This window comes from Diadema antillarum, unplaced genomic scaffold, assembly GCF_040938485.1.
Source record: "Diadema antillarum isolate AM-2024a unplaced genomic scaffold, OU_Dant_1.0 seq00000767_RagTag, whole genome shotgun sequence".
In the NCBI taxonomy this organism is placed as follows: Eukaryota; Metazoa; Echinodermata; class Echinoidea; order Diadematoida; family Diadematidae; genus Diadema; species Diadema antillarum.
The window spans coordinates 993,511-1,007,338 of record NW_027271657.1 but is presented as its reverse complement, the minus strand read 5'-3'; the positions used below and the strand labels follow the sequence as shown (position 1 = coordinate 1,007,338).

General features: G+C 38.3%; 1 protein-coding gene across 1 annotated transcript; it reads left to right on the top strand.

Moving 5' to 3' along the window:
• Positions 1–2,203: 2,203 nt before the first annotated feature.
• Positions 2,204–10,273, top strand: LOC139738769 (uncharacterized). Its single transcript, XM_071649409.1, has 3 exons — positions 2,204–2,861; positions 8,419–8,653; positions 10,126–10,273. The coding sequence occupies exons 1-3, from the start codon at positions 2,204–2,206 to the stop codon at positions 10,271–10,273; spliced, it is 1,041 nt and encodes a 346-aa protein (XP_071505510.1).
• The last annotated feature ends 3,555 nt before the right edge of the window (positions 10,274–13,828 follow it).

Below are 13,828 nucleotides of genomic sequence, written 5' to 3'. Positions count from 1 at the left end.
ATAAGCCAATAGAGAAGATGTTTAAAAAGATTTAAAAAAAAACTCATGATCTCATTCAGTCCGTCTGGCAGTCATTACACGTGTACATACTGTGCAATCAGGGCAGAAGAAACGGCTTGTCGACATTGACCAAAATTACATTGCAAGGTAACATACGTGCTTTTGATTCATGATAAATGTATACCTTTCTTCTTTTCCTTCATAATCCTGTGGCTAATGTTCATAGTTTAATCACACAAATATTAAAGGTTTAGTCTGTAACATCGCATTAAAACATACAATTCTGAAAGTTTCCCAGCGCTTCATCGTGATGTGCACTTTTCTTCTTTTATTTTCAGTGGCTGCATTCAGTCCATGTTTAACAAAACACTGATATAGGAACTTCGTTAAGTTAAAGATACTCCGTATCATGGTTGATGCCACATAGGCTTTAAAAGTGCAAAGGTCTATTTTTTTCAAATAGATATTTCCAGTCACGCTCATGGGTTCATCCAATTCAACCGATTGACGAAATGAACCTAAATTATGCCTGTGGCTATAACATGCTGTATACCAAGTGAACACACTAAAATAGAATGAAATATTGAATTAGACCCATTACCCCATTACGTGTCTAGTAACGGTGAGTCCTTCATCCAGTTCAAAATTGAACCTAAAGTAACATGAGAAACATTGAACAAGAAATTATGTAAATAAGAGTGGACACAGAAAGAGAGAGAGAGAATAATAAATAAAACACTCTGATATACCTATCATAATTCAAATTGCAATAATTCATTATGTATTTATTATATGTACATATGTATATATATATTCATACATGCATATCAATGTGTGTGTGTGTGTGTGTGTGTGTGTGTGTGTGTACTTGAACCATCACGTGGACTAAAATCCCAATCAGAAATGAAACATTTTATATAGTGCAGTATTGTAAGTTTGTGAAAATAGAAATATACCAAAACGTTTCATTGGGGAGAAGCGCTTTTTCTAAACTAAACTGTTACATTTTACACGAAGTTTATTATTCATTATTTTTTTTTTGCATAAGCACCAAGTTTCTGTTCCACTGGACATCATATGCTTAGTGTAGTTTTCTGTTTTCGTGATTCTTGTCATCATCTGTTGTATTGTCTAACACTTTTCCACTTCTGTATGCCAATCTATTCAAACATATATGTTGATTTTGCTGAAACACTTCTGGATGGCTCCTGCGAAGAAAACCCCTGGAGGTTCTCTGCGTGAACTTCAACTCGTTTCCGCTAGTTCTGGGTAACTTGCACTTTCGCAGGTAGCCACCAGAAAATCAGAACCGTCCCGTCAATGACAAAGTTAACTCGTATTTTCCAAGACTTCAACAAATAGTTCTCCTCGCCGCGAAAGAAAAAAAAAATAAGGGAAAAATCATTACACCGCTGGTGATGTCGGGGGATGTGGACTAATTCAGGGAGAAGAGGATTCTGAAGGTAGAGTTAAGGGTTGAGAACTGCCGAAGGGCAATCACGCCAATGGCTAGGTGATCAGAACACCTGCCCCTACTGAGAGCGGCTCGAGAACAGTAGTGTGCGTGGTGATTTCACACTCTACGACAATCGACTGACTCTTGTTCTTCTCCCTCCGCCTCCTCTTCTCTCTCTATACAGTCAGCCTCCTCTCGTCTCGCGCGATTTTAACGCGTACTAATAACGGTCGTCGATCAAAAGCGGGTCTTCTATGTTAATTGGATTGATAGTTGGGTATCGATTATTCCCAAATGGCTGTTTGACACCTCCCCCAATGATGGCTTACATTATTGCTGTGACGTACTGCTAACTAGCTAGCCAAGATAGCTTGTCGTGCGCGTTGTGGCGGGACGGACGGGCGCACCCTTGCTGAGAACGCTATCGTCTGCTCCGAGTCACACAATGTGGAACAGATAGTTAATTTTTACTCTAGCGTCCACTTACACTGTCACGGACCTTTGGCCATACCTGCCGCCTGATATATTGAGCTAAGTTTGGTGACTGTTGTCTAACTCATTTGCTGTTGTGAGAATATTTTCGAAATACTTTCATCAGTAGCAAAGCTAGTAATCTTAGCTAGTCAGCGGACATTTGACCTTGTTTCATGATATTCAATCTTCATACTTAAAGTTTTAACGTGGTATTAACTTATTGCCGCTTTGAAACTCAACTTCCAAAGAAAAAAAAACGAAAGTTAAAACGAAATGTCCGTCGTCCCTCCAGAAGATACAGATATAGACCTTCACAGTAAAAATGAACGAAATACTCCTCCATCGACAAGCTCACCTTCCATCAATACTCCTAGATTTGACAGAGATACTAACTCTTCACAGACTGATAATAAGGACAGTGATTCTACGACCGAATGCAATAGCAACAATCTGTCAACTTCAACCGTGACCTCCTCGACGGCCTCTCCCATCTCCCTCTCTCATCTCGTCGGTTCGTGGTCCCATGGTTGCGGGGCTCGTCTCTCGGCATTTACAGCCGTCAGCTCGAGTCCACAGTCAAGTCAACATCTAGATTTCCACACAAACGGACATAGGCTTACGTCAGAAGTCCTTTCTCCAAACGACGATAACATCTCAGCTGCTGCTATCGCAACATCAACGTCGTCGACGCCGGTAAGCCCGGTGTCATCGGCTCTCACAGTTCCGAACCTAACCACGTACCACCACCACATGAGCGCGGCCCACCATCCCGGCGCCGGACTTCGGCTGTACTCCAAGCTAGACTCTGCTGGTGAGCCCCCTCCTCCTCCCCCAATCTCCTTGGGCGGGCCAGCTTTCCCGTTCGCCGGTCTTCATCGCTTGTCCTTTTCTGCTGGAGCAAGGCTACCACTTGGGCCCCCTGGCGCATTACGTAAGTAGAAATGGATGAGGAAAAAATTCCAAACATGAAGTGAGAGAGCAGTATAAATCTAAATTGATAACGATATGATTTGATATCATGATGCATGCTGTTGCGCATTTATTTGTATGACCCGACTTGATGAGGATGGTGCGATGAATCGGCTGGTATTTGATTGTCTACAAAGTTTCGTTTGTTCCAGTGCTTGCGATAAGTATAGCTATCCATATTTATATATGTGACCCGAGTGTCTTTTGTGATGAATAGGGACCTTCCACAGACTGTATATAATTTGCAACGTGCCAATCAAAATGGAATGAACCTCGTATGATTAGTCTTTCACACGTAGATATTTTGATATCAAATGAACACATTCACCATTTTCATAGATAGCATTGATGTTAATCGTTTACGATGCATGATAAACGTTTGAATAGGAAAATGTACAGTTTGATTATGTGCATAATATTTATTGAGCACTGCTAAAACAAAACTTACGTTTAATTGTTCAGACCATGTTGACACAATGTTTTTTCACGTAGTTAGCCGCACAAATAGGATTCCATCAGTGACCCTTTTCAGATTTAAACAATATTACTAATATCAGCGAATATGTTGCTCCATTTTGTTTCTTTTTCAACGTGTTATCCTAGTTCTACCATGTCTACGATTATGTTGTGTTTTTTCTGAATGATATATCGTCCATACTGCTGAAATCTGATAGAATTATGAGGTTTCATTTACTGTCGTCCTCGTCCAGTAGGTTGATTAAACAGAAAATGTCATTTCATTTCATTAATTGTTTCCTGCATGATGGCATACAAATCAACAAATCACTTAATAAAACATACACATTAATTCATGATTCATCATAGCTAACTTCGCAACAGTAGTTAGAATGAAATCACAGTGGCTTTTATGCTATATGGGTAGCTGGAATACTGAATATGGATATATCACTGCATAAAGAAAAGATGGTCACCTCCAAAAGCTGAGGAATAAATTACACATCACACTGAAATACCTCAAATAATTCAAATTGAAGAATTTCAATCGATGACTACAAATATCCCCCAAATCAGGTGACACTGGTAAAGAAGGACAATATACAGGAGAAGTCAAGAATCAGAAACATTTTATTACAATAAGACCTTTGAATATATGTTACAGTTTTCTCGACACCCATAGGCCTCGTGGTAGTGGCATACTATACACCTTGTTGGTAATTGGCCTCTGAACACCTGACGGTGAAACTTTCTGGTGCATCACGTACAGTATTTAGGCCTGTACTACCTTCCTTTTCATATAACTCCTCAAAAAAGTCCTGCAATTCCAATTTGATGTATCATGTTTCTCTTAAAACTACATCATTTCATTCAAATGTGACATCGAAAAGAAAGCCTGATTAATTTTCTTTACAACGACAACTCGCTTGTTTACATTATGCATTCCTGGAATGCACAGTACGACTGAGTATGAGGAAAGGTCAAATGTGAAATGTTGCAAAATAGAGCAAACGTGTTATGTCAAACAGTAATTCCCATTTGCTTTGTCAATTCAGGGAAGGAATGTGCTTGAAAAGAATGCATTGCGAGATTATCATTAGATTTTAGGCCTCATCCATGAATCAAAAACTGTATCTACAGATTAAAATTAAACATAAAGGTTGACCAAACAGTCATCTCAAGTCTAGAAAATGGGAGTTTTTGAAAGTGCTCTCATTTCAGCATTGCTGATTCCAGTAGCCTTTTTTCATCAAAACTGTACGTTATCAATAGCAGAATTGTTGCGACTTTTCACTTTTGATCTGTTGCCATACTCAGCTGTTTTGCACATTCCAAGAACACCCAATCATAGCAAGTGAGGTATCATTTTAAAGATAATTAATCAGGCTTTCTTATGATGTCATATGTAATTAAGATAACGCCGGGATAAGAGAAATATGATATATCAAACTTTAATTGCAGAACTTATTTTGAGGAGTTTATACCGAAAGGCCACTACTATTGCCAAATATTTCGAATGATGACAACCGTAACGACAATAAACCTGTAGAGCTGAGGGATTCCTTGTAAACTAGCGATGGGGAAACTCGAGGGGTATTTCCTGCTCGCTGTGCCAACTTAGATAAACACATTGATTATTTTGATAATTACCATATCAACTTCATTTATCAATTGATCGACGCTCTTATTGTGAAGCATTACAGGATGATGTTAATAGCAGAAAAACTTGTGAAAGAAAAACGTGTTATGACCAAACGGACGAACTTTGGGTAGGCGACAGAACGAAGCAAACGATCTGTAAGGTTATGTGTTTATGCACGATTAAAAAGGCTGTTCTAATAGTCTGAAAGTGCGGCCGTGGTGGTATAGCGTTGTTATCGCCCCTACCCACCCCATATCACCCCACATACACACACACACACACACACACACACACATACACACACACACACACACACACACACATACACACGTTATATAAACAACAACAATACACTACAGCTGATGTCCTGCACTTCAACCAATATCTACAAGTAAAAGAAAAATATGTCCTTCATAGAGTGGCCTGTTAAGTCAATATCAGCGCTCCTTCAAGCACCGTTTTGACACAACGTTACATGTCTTCCCCTCACTCTCACATAGCTGGTCTTTATCTAATTTTGTAAAACAGCTTACATCATGCGTTATTTCCATTGCTGAATTCTCTCGTTTTTCTCTTTACTCGTATATGACTTGGTGGGTTTTTTTATGATGCTCTTGTGGTCTTGGATTCCAATTTATCTTTTTACTCAATGACATTGCTCAGAATGCACAATAGGTGTTTAAAGTGGATGGCGGTACGGATCACACTCTTCACTTTCAGTCGGAAGTCCCAAGTCTGAACCCCAACAAGTGCCTTGGACAAGATGATTTTTTATCCGCCATATTAGTATGTGCCTCTCAATACGGGTGTAAAGCTTTTCATGGGTACCTGACAACGCTAGAGTATAGATAACGGCAGCCCCATGATATAGGGCCTCTGGTAGGGCAGTGAAAACACTAGGCACTAGGCTACCCCGAATGGAGAAGACCATCATGTTGGTTGTTGTTGTGTGGTGTTTTTTTTTTTTGTGGGGGGGGGGGGGGGGGGGATAACATGCACATTCGAATTCTGGTAATGATTTGAATTACACAGACTTCTTTGTAAGATGTTTATGCTAAGTAATATATCTTGGCTTGTTCTGAAACTATTGTGGTAAGATCGTTGAGAAAAAAAGGATTAGTCATTCATTACACAATACTCATACGACTTCATCACTCCTGTGCTCCTGGCTGTAACATTGCTTGACTTAACAAGAAAAAAATAAGGATACTTAGAGAAGCAACGTGATATCCACTTCAGTCTGGAGACTCTTCATTTATCAATCGCCCATGTCAGGGACACCAGATAAAAAAATCATTCTTTTTATAGCGTGACTTCAATGGGGTTTTGTGTGTGTGTGTGTGTGTGTGTGTGTGTGTGTTGTACCGTATTACTTGTGATTCGAAAAAAAATGATATAACGAAGAATTTTGAAAATCATTTTTATTACTTGAAAACGGGTGGGGAAAAGAGGGATTTTTTCAAAATATTTTTACATCGATAAAGGTTTCATGGGTTATGATTGCCCAAATTGTAGGCTTAATAGAGCATTAACGTCAGTATAATGGTTTTAGAGTGAAGTTGAGGAAAGAATGAGTCCACAATCAAAGTCTTCTTGGTATTCCCGCCGGAAAAAAAGACATTGAAAAAAAAAGAATCCCCCTTTGATCGCTGAGGGCGTTTCCTGTGAGTAATGAAGATTCAATTATCTTGTTGCACCCAGAATTATTTCTCTGCCTTGTTTTATATCAGATTGCTCAGAACAGGTGTTTTCGAGCCTCTCTTAATCGAAAAACGATAACCATTTGCTTCTAATCCTGACAAGTAATTTCGTCTTTCAAAGCGACCTCTGGGTAATCTACCCTGCAGGCGCCAGAGAGAGAGAGAGAGAGAGAGAGAGAGAGAAAGGGGGGGAGGGGGTGATACAGGGGATAGAAGGGGAGAGATAGAAGACTCAAGATGAAAAAAAAAACACAATACACAAACACTTACATGCTCTATGATGTTTGCCCGTTTAAGGCCAGTTAAGATTTTGTCATATTTGCAAAAGACATTGCCGATGGCTACAGCAAAGGGCAGAAAGGGGTGGGGGAGGAGGGGGAGGTCGCACAATTCCTGCAAGCAAGGATATCACCCTTTATTTTGTGTGTGTGCGTGTGTGTCAATCGCAAATCATCTAATTGAAAATGATTAATTGATTGGAATAACAATCTGCTTTTATAAAGCGTAATTGATTGTTGAGGACGAGATGATGCACATTGAACATGTTTCGTCTGATCAAGCTTTTTCTTCCTTCAGGCAATTAGAGCGACGTACGCTTTAGCCCTGATCCATATTTAATCATTCTCTCTAGGCCATTCGTAGCTGTCTAGAAATAGGAGACATCAATTAGTTATTTCTAGGTTCAGTTTCTTCAAAGGGAACAAAAAGCGTTGAGTTCTCTGGTCGTATTTTATCCGGCAATTAGAAAGTAAATGAATATGACTGGATCCCATTTATTTACAGGATCACCTGCACTCCAGTACAATAACTTGCTCTTGGGGGAAACAGGCAGGTAGCTGAGCAATTATTCATAGTCGTGCGCCTTTGTATCTGTCCTTGCTTAGAGTTTGAAGACCCTTTTCAGATCAGACGACCGTCAAACGTAGTTATTAATCCCGTTTCTGCTTCGCAAATCCTAAAACTAATGTAAGCTTTCTTTCCTAATAAACCAAGTGATTTGTCATCACCTGTTGTTAACATCTATCGAGTGGAAATAAGAATGCCAAAAAGTGCGATGGAAAAAGTGAAACAAACAATTAATCGAGAATGAAACCCAAGTATAAAATTTAAAATGAGGGAATGCAGCAGTGCTGGTTGAAAACACCTGTGAAATTCGAGGATGATCGGACATTCCGTCTAAAAAAGTTATGAATTTGTAAAGTTTGGTGCGGCCGTCGTTGGATGAGAAGGCAACAGCACTTTGTGACGTCACGTATGGAACATAAAATAAGAAAATATAAAAATAGACATATTTTTCACTCTTCTTGCATAATGAAAAAGCACTTGACTTATCTCTTTCAGAATCCAAAGGAAATAGATCGGTAAGAAGTTGAGGGAATGCACTTTTCTGAAGTGTTGTTGAATTTCCTTTATTCTCTTTATGTCTATTTACATACGTGGCATTAAAAATTGTCGTAGTCTTCTCATTCAGCAATGGCTCCACCAAAACTTCAAAATTTGTAACTCTCTAACGATTTTCCTCAAACTTTAATGATGTTTGCTAATGATAGTGCTGCATTCACTTAATGCACCTGCATATTTTTAGGTTTCATTCCCCTTTAACTTTCTTACCTCCACTACCTGTAATCTAATATTCTTATGAAAAAGATCATATGAAATCGATTAGAATGACCAACCTCAGTATTGTAAGATTCTCGTTTATTTTACAACTTTGATCACAGTTGGAAGAAAGAGACGAAAGGAAAACCGGCAGCGGCGGCAGCGAACAACCTTCACCAGTGACCAAACCATCAAACTGGAGATGGAGTACCATAGGACGGAGTACATCACGCGCATGCGCAGAGTGGAACTCGCTGAAATGCTGAGCCTGACTGAGACACAGATAAAGATCTGGTTTCAGAACAGAAGGGCAAAGGACAAGCGAATTGAAAAAGCTCAGATCGACCAACAATACAGGTGAGGAGATTACGAAGGGAAATATATGAAAAGATCTACAGGGGAAATACAAGACTCATTAAACCCATGAAATTTATGATCGTCATTATAATGATAAAAATTGTGCGGTCTTACTTATGTAGCTTCTTCAATGTACGAAATGTTCTGCCAAAGGAGCCCTGCCATTGTTATTACCTCCAGCATTGGCAGGTATTCATTTTCACACCTGGGTCGAGAGGGACATTATGGGATAAAGAAAAAAAAATCTTGTCTAAGGACGTCAAGCACTCGGCAGGTCTCGAACTAAGGACCTTCCATATCAAAGTCAAGAGCCTTATCCACTGTATACCACAAAGATTGAATATCTTCTATTTGCTTTTAATTCCTTTACCTTACCTTGAATACCTTACATTTATCTACATGACTTTTCTTCGGTAGACATAAAAGAACCACAATAATTATTAAAAGAACTACGTTCTTGTTGATTGTACTCATAAAAAAAAAAAAACAATCGCATTTCTCTAGAGTAGGAATAACTTTTTACACGGCGTCTTCACTAAAGCTTTTTATGTATCATATAACACGGGAGTGGACAAGCACAGAAGGTATATCTACATGTACGTGATACATCACCTGGATGAAATAAAAAAAAATAACTCTTTTTGGAAAGATGTAATTGTCATAATGTAATTGGTCTCGTATATCTCACGTATTGAAACTAGGTGAACACTTGGGGTTAGATCAAATATTCTTGGAGGTTACATGCAGGGGCATTTACTGGTAGAATGTATATGGAAGATAATTGTAAGAATTACTGACATAGAGTACTATCCTCTCTGTTATCTCACCTTGTATCGAGTCGATTGACACTATGACGAGAATCCGTCCAATCCCTGGAGTCTAGTCCTTATAAACGGCATCATGATCTCCTGCCGTAATCCGAGAGGTGCATGCTTTACAGCAATACCGCATCCATTTGTTGGTTGACTTTTTTTTATTCAATCATCCGATAAGTATAAGACAACGACCTTATTTTTCTGTATGACTATAATGGCGAAGGAAACAATCATTCCCTCGAAATACGCATGCGTCTTCAAATCCTCAACCCCGCTCCTGTCGCACGTATCCTTGAATGATAGTATTATTTCACTCATTATTTATTTGAAGAAAGATTTGTAGCATGCAGTGATATACACTCTTCGCATGATGCTCTGAGGGAAACTTCCTTTACTTTTTTTTTTCAATTATGTTGAGAAATTCCTCTTGTTTATGACCACCCCGTCTTTACGTGAAAATCACTCACCTAGCATTCTTGCGTTGCTATTGGGATCAGTGAATCATTTCAATACATGGTATTTACCCAGGCCTTATATTTTTCAGATTAGCTTTTTACTCACTGATGATGGATAATGAAAGTTTTGAAAAATGAATGTCAAAGTGTCATTTTGGTGCTGCTATCATAAAATCATGATCATGTTGTTACATCCATACAGAAACCTTGGTCTTCCAACGCCCGGTAGTATGTGTGGATTTTCACCCGCCTTTACGGGTCTCTGCGCTCCGTGTTGTTACTGCCCAACCACCGTGCCAGCGCATGGGATACCGGGCGTTGCGCCGGTGCTGCATTCCACTTTCCGCTGACAAGCCAGTGTCTGCTTTACATTAAGTTCGTGCTGCCATTGCGATAGGCAGTCAGTTTGTCCACAATGTCAATTGAGTATTTGGATCATAGCTCTGAGAAGGCAAAAAACAAACAAACAAATAAAACAAAAAGTAAATAAATAAAAGAAGTTGATAGATCAGCGTTTGAACAATATTTCTTTGGACCCCGTACCCCCATGCTTTTCCTTAGCAGCTCTAGAAAAAAAAAGGAAAATCAGTCAGCACTTTTTGAATCCGTTCACAAACAGACGAAGAAGCGAAGCCATCTTCTGTATCCAAATTCATAAATTGCTCAGAACTATCACTTTAGAATGTTGAAAAGCTACTTTCATAATTGTTTGCACATTAACAGGTCTTATATCTTAGTATATTTTTTTGTAATCTGACTGTTCATATTAGAGTACTCAATGGCTTTGCCTAAACGTTTGTTTTTAATGTATCAATATGACATAATAGACATGTGACAAACATTTTTTTGACTCTTTCCGTCTATCATTCATCTACGTCATGTATACGCAGTATGCCAATACTATACGTATACATAGAGTACATGTTAGAATGATGTCCCCTCCTTCATTGATATGGATTAACAAATGATTAATGACTGTTCTGATGGAAAAATTTAGAATTCCCAACAGCAGCGGCAATTAATGTCGTCACCAATCTAACACGTATTAGCGCTTTGAAAACAGCACTCAAGTCTCTTTCCCAACGTGTTAAATCAATTATTTTCAAAGTAACGAATCAGACTCACACGTAGTCTTCGCATTATGTGTATTCACCGGAGTTTATGGGAATAGCCACAGCTGTGGCTATTAAGTCATCTTTCAATAGTAACCATTTCTGAACCTTGAATGCTGAAGTCAGCTGTAAGTTCGGGTTATCACAAAAGTCATTATCTTTACAGACTACGCTAGAGAAGTAGAATCATTTAAAATCATAAACGTTGCTAAACGGCTTTGCATTTGACGTATATGTAAGTGTATAGGAAGTGTGCTCATTTAGGCCTGCGGGTATTTCTGCACATACATTATGAAAACAGCAATACTTGGTTGATATCTTCCATTGATAACAAATGAGTAATTATATATTTCATGCTTGTGTGCAATTGAAATTGTTATATTAGCTGAAGGACAACATGCGTTATAAACGATATAATTTTATCACCTGTCAATATATTGCATAACCTTGTCTTCAGAGGTAATAATTACATTTATACTATAATAATTGTTCTTATCTCGGTCTGTTTATTTTCTTTCTTTTCTCTTCAGTCCTGCAGACAAATCCACATGACTTGTGTTGATAAAATAACCAGAGGTTGTGGGCTGTTTCACGCTTATGATTCTGTCCGCACACCGTCAAATGATAAAGTGTCATAATATTTTGCATTATATGTCTGCATATGAAAATTGTAAGTGATCGTAAGTGACACTACGTGATACGATTTAGAGATGATGTCACTTTGTGGGATAGGCAAGATTTTAGTTGGTAGAATTGGTATGACGGCTGATTTTTCTAAATACATACATAGAAAATAGAGCTGGAACAAGCTTTGCGAAGCTGCCTCCTGTAAATTGGAATAAAAAAACTAAAGAATTCGTCTTGTCTTCTTTGTGACTGAATGTTGTTCCAATATTGAATATAAACGATTATAAGTTTTTGATGGAGGAGTTACAACGTTCCTCAGCCCTCTCACCTGTTTGACCATGCAGAAACATTCTTATTCAGAGCTTACCTTTGCAATTTGTCTAATCCTTTTGCAGTGGTGCTGTGTGAGGTAAATTTTCTTGTTTTTTAGGAATATTGTTATGTGTACTCTTGATTGTTCATGCGATGAATGTATTCAGGACAAGATGATCTAGTATTGAGTCACCCACCGATAGTCTCTCCATGAGTAGGACAAACTATACAGGAACATCATTCTTTTCCGTTTTTATGTTCAGTCCCTTGTCTTCCAGGAAGCGTTCAACTTGTCTTCAGTTTTCGACTTGATCTCCTAATGTCCATGATGATTGTTAGTGTTGTCCTTACTTATTACTCTTGTACACTATGGTCTTCATGTGAAGCTTGACGTCACCTAACAGTGAATGGTATCTGCGACCATTGTCGTTTTCCTTGCAGGATCTTAACAAGTGTTTTCTTAAGAATGTAGAAACAATAAAAAATTGACACCAATTGCTGAATATTTAATTTAAGTCACGAATTACCATTTTTTGTTGTTTTTTTTTCTTCTAGTGCAATCTAACTGAGCTTAACGTCATAAGAGCTGTTTGCCTTCAATTTCTTCCAGGTTTGTGGGAAAAGTTTCGTTGGCCATTTCAACGTTTAACAATAATTATTACTTTCAACATTGGTCATGTGTGTGTGTGTTTGTGTGTGTGTGTGTGTGTGTGTGTTTGTGTGTGTGTGTGTGTGTGATATGACCTATGTGTTTATGTGAACCAACAAATAAAAAGCTAAGCAAACAAACAAATCACGAATCAAATCTTAAAGGAAACTTAACACTATTGTAAAACACCGACAAATTATGAGTCATCGATGGGCTGAATTTGCAAGAGTATCGTCACGTTTCATCGATGCACCAGCAGCTTCGAACAGGTACTTTTTACTCTATGGAGCTTTTTTTTTCATAAGCAATAAACATTATGTGCCATGTGTTTACATGCATGATACTGTTATCTGGTTATATTGTTAGTATTATGCTCTCCTTTGTGTAGTAAAAGGTGTAAGATTATGCAGGGTAGTCAATCTTGAAATCTATACAACTAGACGCAAGGACAAGGGTAAAGTGTGTCATGCTCTCTAGAAGGGGAACAAGGCATATTGATGATAAAGAGATTCCCAGTGTTCAGTAGGCAAGATGTCAGTCCTTTGAGAATATCCAACAACACAAATACAGTCTTAAGAACAAAAGCAAAATCTGGTCTAAAGTTTGACAGCTTGAAGCAGATTTACGCTATAAAGCAAGCAGCCACTAAATAAAGTAATGATTACAGGTACGATATTTTGTAAGAAGTATAAGTAAGGTGTCTGAACTAATTAGCATTAGCAGCCACAAGTCACTCTTCAAATACCAACATCGTAATATTGGTCAAAGTGGATATCGCCATTACTTGGTGTCAACACACGTCAATACGCGTCATAATATATCACCACACTTTCATTTAATAGCCACCTGTCACTACTGTCACAGCAGCAAGCTGCATGTCATACATCACAATTCGTGTCACCGCAATCTCACTATGTTTCTCATGTCAGCATCACACGTTACATTTCACCAAAATATGTCATAATAAAACATTTAACCTGAAATGGATGTTTACAATATCGAACAAATTAAAGTATTTGTAGGTTAAAGTCATTGAATTCACATCTATCAGACACAGGCAATATCGTATATCCTTGTAAAACCTCTATAATCAGATGATTTTGGTGTTTTTCATCCCATGATGTCATGCGTGCGTTAGGTTTCTAATAAACGTAGATTATACTTGTACGTTCGGTACTCGTGGAAAGCGACATCTCTAGCTCATA

What these genes read in the sequence shown, in the direction of transcription:
- LOC139738769 (XM_071649409.1), top strand. Translation starts at nt 2,204, where the DNA reads ATGTCCGTCGTCCCTCCAGAAGATACAGATATAGACCTTCACAGTAAA. An exon ending in TGGGCCCCCTGGCGCATTAC is followed by an intron (nt 2,862 to 8,418) that starts GTAAGTAGAAAT and finishes CTTTGATCACAG; the next exon opens with TTGGAAGAAAGAGACGAAAG. An exon ending in CAGATCGACCAACAATACAG is followed by an intron (nt 8,654 to 10,125) that starts GTGAGGAGATTA and finishes ACATCCATACAG; the next exon opens with AAACCTTGGTCTTCCAACGC.